Genomic DNA, 17381 nt, shown 5'->3' with positions numbered 1-17381 from the left:
ATTTTATATAAATTTAAAAGTTGCAAGATATCTTTGGGACAAGACAGTTTAGAGAGTTTCAAGATTCTTTTTAGACACAAACCTTCAAGACAAGCTCAAGTGCAAGCAAGATGTAAAACAGTCATATTTTTCTGAACAGGCTGATGGTGAGCCCTGAGTCCAGGCCTTACTCATTCAGCTTCCACTTCTTCCCACATAACCCTGCAGAATACTATTTTCAGATAAACAAAGGAAGCCTCAGGTATGTGACAACAAGGTCAGAGTTGTCAACTAATAATTAGCAGTGGGCACTAAAAGAAGAGTGCTCTACTACAAAACCGCAGGTAAAACAAAAGAGGACTACAAGAATTAAATGTATTTTTTTTCTAATATGGTAAAAGCAAGACAAAATAATCTTATTAAATTAAGCAGCACTGAAAGATTTAAGAGATTAATGTTGTTTCTCTTTTGTAAGTCTCTTAGGTATATAAATAAAAATCAAAAGCATCAAAATCTAACAATTTCTGTAAGAAAATGTTATAAACAGAATTAATAAATTGTAAGTCAATACTGATCTTGTATGATCTAATTAGGACCAGAAAATCTATAATTAAGCTCAGTGCCAGTACTGTGATTTTATGCAAGACACTGTTTCCTCTTCCTCAAATTGGAACTATTAATAGCAATGAAATGCTCCCTGCAATCTCATGGGTGAGCAAATGAGACAATAATCAAACATCCTAAAAAACTATTTAGTATCATTAAGATAAATCTTATTAAAACAGAATAATAAGCCATGGAAAGTGTCTTAATTTAAAACTAACTAAAAAAAACCCTCAAACTTTATATAATATTATTTTGAGTAAGTTGAAAGAATAGTGGGGTGAATGTGTAGTGAAATAAAATAATTAAGTAATGCAAGGTGGACTGAATGCACGTTCTCCCTTCCATAAGTGCTGGTTGATTGAATGCTGTCAATCTGAAGGGATCGGGTCTGTAGTGGAACAGGAAAGTAGTCCAACCCATTCAGTATTTTAAGCAGCTATTGGAATAGTAACATAGAATGCAGGCAGATCACATTTGCAAATACAGAGACTTATCACATAGACTTAAATGAGCCAAAAGGGAAAAGCAGCTAATAAATATACAGATAGATAGATATGTTCCAGTCTTATAGGGTCCAGGTCACAAGAGGTAACAGAGCTAACCACATCACTTGTGGAGTGCTATATTCCATACTTAATGCCACCTTTTACTGATAAATTAGTCAAATGCAGTGCATCCAAAGAAGGCAACAGAAAAGTAAAGGTTCTGGAAGCCATATGTGGTGGAAAGGAAATGCCTAGTCTATCAGTAATCAATCATTAAGCAATGGTTGCTTTTGTAGTGTCACAGAAGAGTCAATCAACAGATGAAACCAAAGATCAGTCCCTCATTTAATGGAGTGTTATATTATCCGATGAACAGCTTCAGGTACTATATATTGCAGAAGTTAGTCCACAATATAGACTATTTCCTCCAGTTAACAAAGAAAAAGTTAACTCATCTGGCAATCTAGCTTGTTAGTTGAATTTCTGTAACTTTCTTTTGCAAACGAAGGAAAAAAATGTTTCTAAATGTACATCAATATAGTTCAGTTAGAGTTAGCATCGTGCATTTTATGTCAGTAGTGACCATCATGCCAAACTTTTTTGTGGGGGACAGGAAGTGTCAGTCATTATTTGCAAGTCATCCAGAATGGCTGGATGCACCACTTAGTTCAGAAAATTGTAGAGTAATAAACTATTTGGCATGTGTATGCAAACATTGGAGGTGAGCTCACACCTAAGAAAACTGACTTGTTTTGTCTTGTTTCTGAGGATGAAATTCCTAATTGCTACAAGTATTCAAGCTGAGGGAGGATAACATGTATTCAGGGATGTCACGGAAGGCAGGACTATAAGAGTAATGGCTAGAAAAAAGAGCCTATAAAACTCTACAAAAGGCTCTTAAGTTTGGGCCAGTAATGCTATCTTTCATACAAAAAAAAAAAAAATTTAGGCTGGGCACGGTGGTTCACGCCTGTAATCCCAGCACTCTGGGAGGCCGAGGCAGGTGGATCACGAGGTCAGGAGTTCGAGACCAGCCTGACCAACATGGTGAAAACCCATCTCTACTAAAAATACAAAAATTAGCTGGGTGTGTGGTGTGCACCTGTAATCCCAGCTACTCAGGACACTGAGGCAGGAGAATTGCTTGATCCCGGGAGGCTGAGGTTACAGTGAGCCGAGATGACGCCACTGCACTCCAGCCCGGGTGACAAAGCAAGACTCAATCTCAAAAAAAAAAAAAAAAAAAAAAGTCTAAATGCCCCAGACAATTCTGTGAACCAATACTGTTCATAAGCATGAGAATACAACTCATTTATTATAAATTTATAGACTTACCATTTAAGACTTTCTTTTCCTCCTCACGATAGTCTGTACAGCAATTTAGAAAAAAAAAGTCAAATAAGAATACTTTAATGTCAAAGAGAATGTCAGTCCACATTACTGATTTCAAGATAACAGTCCTTCTTTTTTGAAGGGCTGTCTTCTAAGGTCTGAGGAGAGAAACAGGTTAATATAGAAATGGCCTTTGTTTTAAACAAGTAAGTTTCATATCTGAAGACTGCCAGACCATATTTCTCCAGATGTTTGGCTCCATTTCATTTGGATTTTTTCTAATTCTTTGGTCACTTTTTAAAATATCTTGGTTAATTTCTATACAGAGCATATGTAAATGCCAGGTTTCATCCAGGTTATCGTATTTTAAATTAGTACAAGTTAACCAGAATTTATTAGATTATACATCATAAATTAAACACGCACATTAACAACTCAAAGAAAGATGTCTTCTTATCTTTCCCTTTTACTGAGTTCAATGCGTAAAATGATGGTTATTTCAAGTTTAAAATATGTTCAGATTTTTGCATGTATATCCAATGCAATTATTAGTGTTACAGGCCCAGAAAAAAAATTAACAGGTATTTTCTTTCAGGATGGCAGCCAACTCACAAACCTATGTTATATTCTAATAACTGCAAGTGCTATACCGTTATGGTCAAAATAAACACCTCAGCAAACTGTCAAAATTTTTTAAAAAATGGGTTAAGCTAACAAAAAATATTCAAATAGTCAAATTGAAAGACATCATTTCTTAAGCTGACATCACCTTGTTTTATACAAAAAGAAACTAACATATTTAATATCAAAGCTTTCAAATTTTTTGTGTTCCAATATTTAATCACCAGAAATTCCATAATTAACTCCACTTCACTCATCCATCCCAAAATAATAATCATTAAGGAAGCCAAATGACCATCCTTTTCCTTTTCCTCATTTTACCAAAATAATTTTACAGCTGAAAGGAATTTTAACAACATACAGCAAATTATCACCTGACCTACTAATAAAGGCTGAAAATCAGGGGTCAAAGGACTTGAATGAAATCCACCACTCCAGCAAAAAAGCCAAAATTAGATTTGTCTCCCCTGAAACACAGTCCTATTTTTCTTTGTAATCCAGGAGTTAGTATTTCCTAAAAAGATAGCAGGCCTAAAACCCATTTAAACTATACTTCAAAATGAGTTTTGTTTATCAACTGCTAGATACAAATCTGGCCATTACAGTTTGCAAAGGATCACTGATGTCACTGCTTGGTCATGTACTTTCATCCAGTCAGTTTTATCTGTCTTTGTTGTTGCAGTTGTGATTATTTGTTTTATCTTAGAAATTCACAGAACATATATCTATTTTCAGTGTACAATAAGGTCAACAGTTTAATAAACCTCATTTGTCATGTAAAACAAGTAGTTTTTATCTAAGAGGTTCACAGATTTTGAAAAATTGTCCCAGGTAATTTGTTTCTAAGAAGAAAATATTACCTCATATGATTACTTCTTGCCTGATATGAATAGATTTGGATTTGTCAGAACTTTCCAGATTCTGCTAAATTAGTAGGTTTTTTTTCCCCCCGAGTCTTTTTTTAATACAAGAAGTACTAGCAGAAAGATAACTTCCACTTAAAGAATCTGGGTTACGTTTAAAAATTCTCTTAGTCTGTTTTTACAACTCTTTTCAAAAACTGAGTTATAGAAATGGAGGAGACTATTTTACAATCTTAAGCATATTTACATCTGAATCATTTTAGTCACAGGAGATACTTTCCTCTCTGAAAAGAAATCTGATGTTTTCTCTTGGTAACTAATTCCATCATTTAGTTGGCTCCATGGCCAATCAAATTGGTATCTTCTCATAATGCTGGTTAAACTGCTTTACTCTGATAAGCATTTTTATTTCCGGAGAGGTCAGAGTCATTTAGAAGGCTGGTGTTGTGATCTAATAGCACTCAGCTCTTCCTTGGTAAGGATCTTTAATTATGACCCAAGTCTAGTTTACCTCTGCTGAGCAGAGGCACAGGAGGATACCCTGGAATGAAGAAAGATCTAGCAGGAAGATCTTTCTTTTGCCAGTATGCTCATTCTTTAATAAACATCTATTGATCACCTTAATAGGGATATTGACATACCATTTGGATAAAAAGTTAGAAAAATAAGAAAATATATTCAGTCTGCTTATAATACATAAAGATAATTTGGAAAGACAAAACAACAACAAAAACATGTCCTTGGTGTGTGCATGGGAGAGAAAAACAGTAGATGGGAGGTAGAACTATGATAAGGGTGCTTCTTCTTGAATCATCTGAGTGCAATACTTATTCAAAAAATACAATAAATGGAATTAAAAATAAAGTCGATGGCTTTTTTTTTTTTTTTTTTTTTGAGACAGGGCCTCTCTCTGTCACCCAGGCTGGAATGCAGCAGTGCTACCTCGGCTCACTACAACCTCTGTCTCCTGGGCTCAAGCAATCCTCCTGCCTCAGCCTTCCAAGCAGCTGGGACCACAGACATGCACCACTAGGCCTGGCTTTTATTTTATTTTATTTCTATTTCTGTAGAGACAGGGTTTCGCTATGTAGTCCAGGCTGGTCTTGAACTCCTGAACTAAAGCGATTCACCTGCCTTGGCATCCCAAAGTGCTAGGATTACAGGCATGAGCCACCGTGCCCGGATGATGTGCTCTTTTTAAGATTGCATGTGGCAAGTGCTGTAAAAGAGGTATACAGAAGGTGTTACTGAAGAAGCACAGAAGAAGAATGTTTCTCCTGGAAGAAATTTGAAAGGACTCCATAGAAGAAGTAGTATTTTAGCTAAGTTTTGAAAATGTGTAGGCATTTGTCAGGAGTCCCTGAAGAAAAGCATTCTAGGGAAAAAAAAATGCTGAGCACTAATTGAATGTTTTACAATTGTCTTGTAGCTATAATCCTCATCTCCTTTCCTTATTCCAAAAGGTTGGTATTATGTCACCATCAGATACAAGCTCAGTCTTGTTGCCAGGGATCTTATTCACAAAGTCCTAAATTTACTGTTCTACATTCCCTTACTTGCTTAGCCTTGCCAGAAGACTTCTTGGTTCTGTATAATGTGTTTAATAACCATTTTGATAACCATTTTTCCTCTAGAAATTCCTCCGTATCTCTAAACAGAACTCTTCGTAACACAACTTAGGCCTGATTCTTTTTTTAAAATTAAATATTATTATTTTTTAATTTTTGTAGAGACAGAGTCTCACTATATTGTCCAAGCTCGTCTCAAACTCTTGGGCTCAAGCAATCCTCTTGCCTTGGCTTCCCAAAGTGCTGAGATTACAGGCATGAGCCACCGCACCTGGCCAAGCCTAATTCTTGTTTTTGATTCAGAAATCATACTTATTTCTCAAATCTTATAAAACTTAATAATTTCTGCAGCTTTAAACTATCTTTACCTTACTTTCTTCTATTCATCTTTGTAATCACCTTCTGAATCATCTTTCAATTTTGTGCATCTCTCTAACTTCTAGCTCACTAGCAGAATTAAAATGAAGATTTAATCAAACCCACACATTCTGAAAAATCCAAGGATTCAAAAGCTTTAAAAATACCAGAGTATTAATTTTTCCTAGGATCAGTTTTTCCTCCATTATTATTTAATCACAGCAAATGCTGTATTTTTAGGAGTTCATATTTCTCCCCAAGTTGGCTTCACGTGTCATTTTTTTATCAATTCTCCAATTTGTCAGTTATTTTCCATTCCTGTCCTATCATCGGAGGTATTATGATTCCTTTCTTATTTGGAATCACCTGCACATGAATATACACATGATCAAAATTCCTCTATGAAAACAAAAGAACTGCTAACACAAACAACATCAGTCAGTCACACCACTACAGCAAAACACACTTTCTATTTAGGTCTATATCTGCACCCTAACCAGGGACTTCTTACCTCTACCTCCCATTCTTAATTACCTTTCCCTTAAATCTTTCTGGTAAGAATTACCCAGACAACGGACCCCATAGCAGAAGGAGCAAATTAAGGCAGCCAGGCTGAGATAGCAAACATGTCTGTCCAGTAAAGCCCACTTTAGAATGACTCCCAGCCTCCCTCTCTCCACCAGTAACTGTCTTACTTCTCCCCTATCAGTCTCTGAGCTTGTGCTTTGTCTACCTAAATTGTCCCCATTTTACCAATGAGGAAACTGAGGCTCCTAGAAGAAAGAACTTTGACTTTAAAAAAGCTGAACTTCCAACTGGCAGGCAGCCCATTCAATATTTGTCTTGTCCTTGCTCACAATGTTGTGACAGTAAAAGAAATCTCTGAAAGCAGTGTCTCAGCCCACTATGGGTCCTGGTGTCTATCTCCATCCTCAGCCCTACAGGTGCCAAAGTTTGCCTAGGAAGAACCAAAGAGCTGTCCGATATGTGCATACCAGCTTAACACGTATGTGCCACTAATACCATCATTTTTAATAATAAAAAACTAATGCATATAAGATGGTTTCTCTACTTCAACACTATTAACATTTTAGGCCAGAAAATCCTTTGTTGTGGTAATCTGTCCTGTGCAACATAGGATGTTTAGCAACATCTCTGACTGCTATCAATTAGAATGCCAGTAGCATTTACTTTCGTTCTAAAAACCAAAATGTCTCCAGACATTGCCAAATGTCCCCTCGAAGAGCAAAATCAACCCCAGTGAAAAACAACTGGCATATACTAAAAGAAAACTCATTACAAAAAAGCAGGTAACATTTAATGAGGCAACTCTCTGCCTTACAAAAAGTTTGTTTATCCACGGTTTAAGTGGGCTTTTTCAATTAAATAACTCTGTAGTCCTTAGTAAGATACAATACCTACAAGCCTCAGTATCTTCACTTTTAAACTGCTCTAAATCCCTCTTACATAAATATCCTATTAATGTATGGTTCTAAGTGTGTTATAGTTATTAACCGCCAGACAGAGGGCATGAAACCTAAAAACACAAAATATTAGAAACTACAACAAAGCAATGAGAAATTATGAAGAAACATTCCTGAGACTGCACTATACCACTGAAAAATATGACCACTTAAAAAATATGGCATATTGATTTTTTAAAGTACACTTATGGTCTAGAACAGTACTGTCCAAAAAAATTATAATGCAAGCCACAAGTACAATTTTAAATTTTCTAATAACCAGATTAACAAAGTAAAAAAAAAAAAAAAAAGGTTAAATATTTTTATTTAACTCAATATATCCAGATTATCATTTTAACATGTAAGCAAGTAAAAATTATGAGATATTTTACATTCTTTTTTTCATATTGTCTGGAAATACAGTGTATCCTTTATCTATAGCATATCTGAATTTGCACTAGGCATATTTCTAATGCTCAATAGCCACATGTGACAAATAGCTACAATAGCAGCCAAAGAATAAGGGCAAAGAGTGAGCACTCATTTTTCATCTTTACCAGAGAATGAAGTGTTCCACATATATAAATTATCAATAATTGAAGTTGACCTTTTCAAGCAAAATTTCTCCTTTCGTTCATTATTAATACATCTTTTTAAATAATAATACAAACCATAATCCTTTTTATTTTATTTTTTAAATTGAGACAGAGTCTTGCTCTGTCACCCAAGCTGGAGTGCAGTGGCGCCATCTCGGCTCACTGCAACCTTCACCACCCGGGTACAGCGATTCTCGTGCCTCAGCCTCCTGAGTAGCTGGGATTATAGGCTCCTGCCACCACGCCCAGCTAATTTTTTTGTATTTTTAGTACAGACGGGGTTTCCCCATGTTGGCCAGGCTAGTCTCGAACTCCTGACCTCAGGTGATCCACCGGCCTCAGCTTCCCGAAGTGCTGGAATTACAGGCGTGAGCCACCTTGCCCAGCCTATCATAATACTTTTTAAACAAAGGATTATGATAAACACAACTCATTATTTGCTTGATAATAACACAGCTGTATTATGTTTTATACTCTGAGTCTGTTAGCTTTTCTGATTTCTTCCTAGATACCCAGGTGTTTTACCACTGCCAGACTAGAAACCATCAGATGAACTGAAAACTAACTTCCCAGAGCTGTCCAACTGTGCGACACCCAAAAAAAGTCAGGATTCCCTGACTTTGAGGGGGATGGCAGGTCACCTCATTTAAAAGACTGTTTCAAGCTTTGGGTTTAAGAGTCCATGTGTAAAATTCCTCTTCAACATATCCACCATTTCCCCCAACAACCCCCATGTTAGGAACAGTCTCTTTTCAGCCTTGATTCCCACTTCATCCTTTGTTTTCATCCATATTCTGTTCCCATTTAATCTAGGAGTTCTAATTGTAGGGTGAACACATGCCCTGATTTGCCAGAGAGTTGTAAGTTTACCCACTATTGTTCCAGCATAATTACTAAAATTGTCTTAGTTTGGACAATTACACAGTTACCCCATCTAATGTTCTCTATCGTTAAGTCTTAAGACAGCAGAGACTGATGACCAATCCTTGCCTACAGATGAAGGGTATATAAGATACTATTAAAATAATACTTCACCTAAATTACTATAAATATTTCTTAATGACTGTAATATTTCCATACTGCCAATCAAAGTCTGTGTCAATAAAGCCTTGAAATACAAAACTTGCCAATGAAGTAGTGAAAGACTCTGGCTGAAATTTCTTCCTAATTTTAGTAAAAAGGTAAGGAGTTACTCAAAAGAAACAACTATCATTCCTTCAAAGAAAAGGGTTATTAAAGTATTCCTGCTACTACAATTCCATATCTAAGATTTTCAAAAGGTGATCTTCTAGAGAGGCTTATTAAGTAAAGAGATGACCTCAAACATCACCCAGATTATAGAGTCCCATCTCAGAGCTAGGGGGAAGAAATTGGTTATACTTTAGAAGAAGTTTAAAGTAAGAATAGGGGTTATCTATAGTGAGGGGGCAGAGTCGGAAGATTCATGGCAAATGGGAGAAAAGGCTGGGAGGGAAAATTTCACTAACTTTTTATATTTTTTAATTTTTGAATCATGTTACTATATTATTCAAAAAATTAAATTCTAAAAAACTGATCTAAAAATCAGCCCTAAGTGTTGTAGTCCTCACACTGAACTTTCTCTAACAAACAGTCGAACACTCACTATATGATTCTAGAGAGGAAATGAAGGAAAACCTTTGGAGTGGCTAGACGAGGAGGACAATGAAAATGACAAAACCATAGTGATTTGCACGAACGTAGTTGCTTAAATCCAAATTAAAGAAAAACACATGTGTACCACACTTCTATGCTGGTTTAGCACCAGCATCACTTACCTTTCAGAACAGCAGGTTTAATCGCCATTCTGCCAACGAGGCATTCTTTCAGCATGGATTCATAATTGACCCAACGATGAACCTGGTATGGAAAATAAATGATGGAAAAGAAACATTACTAACTCCACAGGATGCTCTCATTTTAGTATGGGCAAAACTAAACTTTCTGAAATCACTCTCAACACACACCTGAAAACTAAGAAGCATATTCAATTAGTCAACCAGGGAGTGATAGGCTGCACAGATAGGGATTGTTTAGAACAGTATTCTCAAAGTGTTGGGACCTTTGGAAGTTCCTGACACCCTTTCAGGTCTCCATGAGGTCTCTATTTGTTTCATGATAATAATAATAAAAAGTTACTCACTTTTTTTCAGCATCAGAGCAATAAAAGCAACGGTGGGTAAAACTGCTAGTATCTTGTATTAATCAAGGTAGTGGGTCCAAACTGTACTAGTAATTATTATCTTCTTCACCACCATGAACAGTGGAGGGAGCATGAGGAAGATATTTAAGACTACTTAAGAATATCCTTCATGAAGTAGAAAAATAATTAATTAAATTTTGACCCTTGGGTACATATTTTTATTACATTTTGTGTGACAAAGTGGGAAACTCTCAAAAAGATTAGTGTTATAAAGTATGATGGTTTCCCTGTGAAGAAACACTTAGATGACTGTTTGATTTGCAAACGGAACTGGACTTTTTTCATGAAAGGCCATTTGGCACATGTTTACCTATATAATAAACCTGCACATCCTGCACATATACCTCAGAACTTAAAATAAATTTAAAAAAGAAGAAGACATACATGCAGTCAACCAGCAGTGAAAAAAGCTCAATATTACCGATCATTAGAGAAATGCAAATCAAAACCACAATGAGATACCATTCCATGCCAGTTAGAATTGCTATTAATAAAAAGTCAAAAAATAACAGATGCTGCAAGGTTGCAGAGAAAAGGGGATGTTTATACACTGTTGGTGAGACTGTAAATTATTTCAACCATCGTGGAAAGCGATACGGTGATTCCTCAAAGAGCTAAAAACAGAATTACCATTTGACCCAGCAATCCCATTACTGGGTATATATCCAGAGGAATATGAAGCATTCTACCATAAAGACACAAGCACACGACTGTTCACTACAGCACTATTCACAATAGCAAAGACATGGAATCAACCTAAATGCCCATAAATGACGGACTGAATAAAGAAAATGTGGTACATATACACCAAGTAATACTATGCAGCTATAAAAAAGAACAAGATTATGTCTTTGGCAGGAACGTGGATGGAGCTGGAGGCCATTACCCTTAGTAAACAAACAGGGAAATAGAAAACCAAATAGTACATGTTCTCACTTATAAGTGGGAGCTGAATGATGAGAACTCCTGAACACAAAGAAATGAACAACAGACACTACTTAAGGATGGAGATTGGGAGGAGGGAGAGAAGCAGAAAAAATAACTATCAGGTACCAGGCTTAGTACCTGGAAGATGAAATAATCTGTACAATAAATCCCCATGACACGAGTTTACGTATATAACAAACCTGCACACGTACCCCTGAACGGAAAAGAAAAGTTAAAAAAAAAAAAAAGAAGGGCCATTTATAAGAACTACTAGTAAACAAACTGATTATTCAGACTCAGATATTTAACAGGTATTGTCTTGAAAATAAACAAAGTGATTCTACTGCTTCCAGGAAAACAACTGATAGTATTTGTTGTCAGATGCCACCGGCGGAAATTATATTTAAACAACCTTTCTGCAAGGCACCTTCTCAATATGCCTTAAAAGTCTTAAAATAGGCCAGGAATAATTTTAAGGTGGGGTGGCTCACTCCTGTAATCCCAGCACTTTCGGATGCTGAGGTGAGAGGACTGCTTGAGCCCAGGAGTTAGAGGTTGCAGTAAGCTGATCATGCCACCCCATTCCAGCCTGGGCAAAAGAGCAAGACCCTGTCTGAAAAAAAAGGACTTAAAAATCTGCAGCTATTTTGTTGGTGGGGTAGGACACTTTGGCTTTGATCCTGGGTGTGTGCAGTAGTGTAGTCTCTATATGATTTCTTCAGGTGTAAACAGCACCAAGGATGACTGTGACTTCCTTAGTGTCTGAGGGTACAATTATTGGTGGAGGCTGAGATGAAGTTTTGCTGGTTACTAGGACCCCAGGTAGGTTAGTCTTTGGGCCCCAGTGGTGGGAGCAGAATTCACTCAGATATTTAGGAATTTACCTGAGAAAATATTTGCATGTATATAAAGATGTAGGTACCAGGATACTCATCACAGCACTACTTAAATTAGCAAAATATTGGAAACAATCTAAATGCCCAATTGTAAAAGACCGGCAAAGGAAAATCAATATATAAAGCTATTCAATACAATACTATATAATCATTAAAATAATCAGCCAAAAAATACTGATATTGGAATCTTCATGGCATATGCCAGAGTAAATAAGCAAAAAGTACGTAAAGTATAGAAAGAAGACAGTTGACTACAGGTATTTCGTACTTGCCTCCACTAAGAACCAAGATAATGAATTGATAATCATATTCTGAATACATCATCCAAGAGAGAACACTGAAATTCAACAGTAAAGTGACAGGAGTTACGTAAAGCAAGAAATGAAAAGGAAGTGAGGCAGCCTACAGGGCTGGGATCAGCTGGGAGCTGAAAGAGACTCAGGTTGGAGAAGTTTAGCAGTCCACATTCCCACCATGGACTCCTGCAATCTTAGCCACAGAAGAACCCTTTGACCCTTGCAGGCCCTGACACCAAAAGAGAGAGCTGCTGGGAGATTGTGTGATGGCACTGCTCCAGGGAGGAAGCTTGCACTGGGTCTCACAAGCTCCCTGAGACCTAAGCAGCTATAGTAAACGGTCATTTCAGAGCCCTAGCCCCAACAAACTGCACACCGTACTAGAACCCAGCAGCACCCAGACTGAAGTGCAAAAGAAGCATGGCTGCTGCCCCAGGAGTTTAGGTTCAAGGAACTGCCAGCTACTGCAGGCAGAGCTAAAAACAGAATTACCATTTGACCCAGCAATCCCATTACTGGATATATATCCAGAGGAATATAAAGCATGGGCTGAGGCAAGAGCAAGTCACCAGGGCTGAAGAACAGGTGGTACATTCACTCCCCATCCACTGGCCTAGGCTGCCTACCACTAAAGGCATCACCACTCTGCCCAGGGGCAGAGTATCACCACAACTGCTGTCTCCCTCCACCTGAGCATTCCACTGGTAGCCTGGGAATTGCTCCTGCCTACCATGCCTACCATGGCTGGCCTCACCCGTCTCTGCCTATGTCACAGCACAGTTTGAGGGCCAGGAGGTTGCCCAACCCAGTCCAACACACTGGCACCTGAACACTCCTCCCAGGGGCCTGAGGTTGGACATACCAACCTGGCTGCTACCGTCACAGCTAGTACCTCCTTGCACATGCCATCTCAAGGGTTAGAGACTGGCCTGCACAGCCCATAACAGCCTCCACCAACATAAGCGTGTACCACCTGGGACCCAGAGGTCATTCTGCCACTGCTACTGTCATCACCCATGCCACACCACCTGCCCAGGGGCCCAAGAACTCACCCACTGTTGCCACTACTGGGATCCAACTAGGCCACAAAGAGGCCCAAGAATCAGCTTGCCTTGATGCAGTAACCCTGGTGCCAGCATATGCCATCCTGGGGCCCAAGGACAGACACGCTTAGCCCACTGCTCCCACCACTGGGGCCCAAAGACTAACCTACCTGGGGTGTCCTAGTAACCAGCAAAACTTCATCACCGCCTCCACCAATAATTGTACCCTAAGACACTAAGGAAGTCACAGTCATCATTGATGCTGTTTACACCTGAAGAAATCATATAGAGACTACACTACTGCACACACCAGGATCAAAGCCAAACATCACAGATATATTTACAGGAAAAATTTCTCCCATATAAAATTTAAAAAAACTGAAAAAGGGCCAGGTGCGGTGGCTCAACACTTTGGGAGGCCGAGGCGGAGGATCACCTGAGGTCAAGAGTTCGAGACCAGCCTGGCCAACATGGTGAAACCCCTTCTTACTAAAAATACAAAAAATTAGCCAGGCGTGGAGGCACGTGCCTGTAGTCCCACCTACTTGGGTAGCTGAGGCAGGAGAATCGCTTGAATCCGGGAGACAGAGGTTGCAGCGAGATGAGACTGCACCACCGCACTCCAGCCTGGGCAACAAGGTGAGATTCTGTCTCAAAACAAAATAAAACAAAACAAATGATATACAAAACACATTCAAAAGCAAATTATTATTTGATCTAAAGAGAGAGATAAACTCCAACACAATAATAGTGGGGGAATCCAAAATCCCATTCTCAGCATTAGACAAAATCCCATTCTCAGCATTAGATGGATCTAGAGAGAAAAATCAACAAACATTGGATTTAAACTGGACTTCAGACCAATGGACCTAGCAGACATTTATAAAACATTTATCCAGCGATTGCAGAATACACATTTTTTTTTTTTCATCAGCACATGTAACATTGTCCATGACAGATATATGTTAGGCTACAAAACAAATCTCAACATATTTTTAAGCACTGAAATCCTCTTGAGTATATTTTCAGACTCCAGTAAAATAAATAAATACTAACAGGAACTTTCAAAACCATACAAATACATGGAAATTAAACAACACGCTCCTGAATCACCATTCAGTCAAAGAAGGAATTAAGATGGAAATAAAAAAAATTTCTTGAAACAAATGAAAATGGAAATGCAGCATACCAAAACCTGGGGAAATACAGCAAAAGCAGTATCTAAGGGGAAGTAGCAATAAATGCCTACTCCAAAAAAGCTGACAGATTTCAAATAAACAATCTAACAATGTACCTCAAGGAACTAGAAAAGCAAGAAGAAACCAAAGGCAAAATTAGCAGAAGAAAAGAAATAATAACTGTCAGAGCAGAACTATATGAAATAGATTTTTTTAAAAAGATACAAAGGATCAATAAGACAAAAAGTTGATTTTTGAAAAGATAAAACAAAATTGGTAAGCCACTAGCTAGAATAACCAAAAAAAGAGAAGACCTAAGTAAACAAAATCAGAAATGAAAAGGAGACAACACAACTGATACCAAAGAAATACAAAGGATCATCAGAGACTATTATGAGCAACTATACATTAACAAACTGGAAAACCCAGAGAAAATGGATAAACTCCTGGAAACATACAACCTATCAAGATTGAATCAGGAAGAAATAGAAAACATGAACAGATCAATAACCAGTAGCAAGATTGAATCAGTAATAAAAAATCTCCCAAAAACAACAACAACAAAGGACTAGATGGATTCACTGTAAAATTTTACCCAATGTAGAAAGAAGAGTAAATCCCAACCCTCCTCAAATTATTCCAAAAATTGAATAGAAGGGAATTCACCCTAATTTATTCTACAAGGCCAGCATTACTCTGATACCAAAACCAAGTAAGTGTACAAAAACAACAATCAAACAAACAAACAAACAAAAAAAAACCCACAAAAACTACAGTATCACTGATAAACATAAATGGAAAAATGTCAAGAAAACACTAGCCAAATGAATTCGACAGCACATCAAAAATATAATACAACATGATGAAGTGGAATTTATCCCAAGGAGGCAGGGATGATTTAACATACACAAACTAGTAAATGTGATACATCACATCAACAGAATGAAAAACAAAAACTGTATGATCATCTCAATAACACAAAAAAAATTTGATAAAGTTCAACATTCCTACATGATAAAAACTCTCAACGAACTAGACATAGAAGGAATATACCTCAAAATAATAAAAGGCCATATATGACAAACCCACAGCTAACAACATATTGCACTGGGAGAAGTGAAAAGCCTTTTCACTAAGAACTGGAACAAGACAGGATGCCCAATTTCACTACCCCTATTTAACACAGTACTGGAAGTTCTAGCCAAAGCAATGCAAGAGAAAGAAATAAAAAGCATCCAAATTGGAAAAGAGAAAGTCAAACTGTCCCTTTTAACAAATATTATTTTGTATTTAGAAAAACCAAAAGACTCCACCAAATAGAGCTGATAAACAAATTCAGTAAAGTTGTAAGACACAAAATCAACATACAAAACTTCAGCAGTGTTTCTATACGCCAATAATAAAATAGCTGAAAAAGAAATCAAGAAGACAATCCCATTAGCCATAGCTACAAAAAAAGAAAGAAAGAAAGCTATAGAGAAATTTAACCAAAGAGATGAAAGATCTCTACAAGTAAAACTACAGAACACTGGTGAAAGAAAGTAAAGAGGACACAAACAAATGGAAAGATACACTATGCTCATGGATCAGAAGACTCAGTAACAATCAGAAGGAACATACAGTCCAAAGCAATATAAAGAATCAATACAATCATTATCAAAATACCACTGTTATTTTTCACAGAAATAGAAAAAACATTCCTAAAATTCATATGGAACCAAAAACCCACTAGAATAGCCAAAGCAATCCTGAGCAAAGAGAATAAAGATAGAGACATCATATTACCTGATTTCAAAATATATTCCAAGGCTCTGGTAACCAAAACAGCATAGTATTGGTATGAAAGTAGACACATAAACCAACAGAACGGAACAGAGAACCCAGAAATAAATCCACATATTTATAGCCAACTGATTTTCAACAATGATGTCAAGAATATACACTGAGGAAAGGACACCATCTTCAATAAATGGTGCTGGGAAAATTGGATATCCATATGCAGAAGAATGAAGATGAACTCCAATCTCTCACCATATTAAAAAATCAACTGGAAATGGATTAAAGACTTAAATATAAGACCTGAAACTATAAAATCACTAGAAGAAAACACTTCATGACATTGGTCTGAGCAAAGATTTTATGGTTAAGACCTCAAAAGCACAGACAACTAACACAAAAATAGACAAATGTAACTATATTAAATTTAAAAGTTTCTACACAGCAAAGGAAACAATCAAGAGAGTGAAGAGACACCATGTTGAATGGGAGAAAATATCTGCAATCTATTTATCTAATAAGGACTAATATCCAGAATATATAAGGAACTCAACCATTAAAAAAAAGTAATCCCGGGGGCGGAGCAAGATGGCAGAATAGGAACAGCTCCAGTCTCCAGCTCCCAGTGCGAGCGACACAGAAGACAGGTGATTTCTGCATTATCAACTGAGGTACTGGGTTCATCTCACCGGGGAGTGCAGGACAATCGGTGCTGGTCAGCTGTTGCAGCCCGACCAGCCAGAGCTGAAGCAGGGCAAGGCATCGCCTCACCTGGGAAGCGCAAGGGGGAAGGGAATCCCTTTTCCTAGCCAGGGGAACTGAGACACACAACACCTGGAAAATCGGGTAACTCCCACCCCAATACTGCGCTTTAAGCAAACAGGCACACCAGGAGATTATATCCCACACCTGGCCGGGAGGGTCCCACGCCCACGGAGCCTTCCTCATTGCTAGCACCGCAGTCTTCGATCTAACCGCAAGGCAGCAGCGAGGCTGGGGGAGGGGCGCCCGCCATTGCTGAGGCTTAAGTAGGTAAACAAAGCCCTGGGAAGATCGAACTGTGTGGAGCTCACAGCAGTTCAAGGAGACCTGCCAGTCTCTGTAGACTCCACCTCTGGGGACAGGGCACAGCTAAAAAACAACAACAACAACAACAAAAAGCAGCAGAAACCTC

At 37.7% G+C, this 17381-nt stretch overlaps 1 protein-coding gene across 1 annotated transcript in view; it reads right to left on the bottom strand.

Annotated features, from left to right (window-relative positions):
• The window catches only part of LOC105554647 (cytochrome b5 reductase 4), a 101233-nt gene that overhangs the window by 43822 nt on the left and 40030 nt on the right, over window positions 1-17381 (bottom strand). Inside the window, exons 4-5 of the mRNA XM_012001201.1 lie at window positions 9667-9748; window positions 2406-2438 (exon numbers count right to left, since the gene is read on the bottom strand). Of these exons, the coding sequence (XP_011856591.1) occupies window positions 2406-2438; window positions 9667-9748 (115 nt within the window). The remainder of the gene's footprint in view (window positions 1-2405; window positions 2439-9666; window positions 9749-17381) is intronic.

The sequence above is a fragment of the Mandrillus leucophaeus genome, unplaced genomic scaffold (genome assembly GCF_000951045.1).
Source record: "Mandrillus leucophaeus isolate KB7577 unplaced genomic scaffold, Mleu.le_1.0 Scaffold652, whole genome shotgun sequence".
NCBI classification, from domain to species: Eukaryota; Metazoa; Chordata; class Mammalia; order Primates; family Cercopithecidae; genus Mandrillus; species Mandrillus leucophaeus.
Note: the sequence above shows the minus strand (reverse complement) of the source record. Positions and strands in the feature narration are given on the sequence as shown.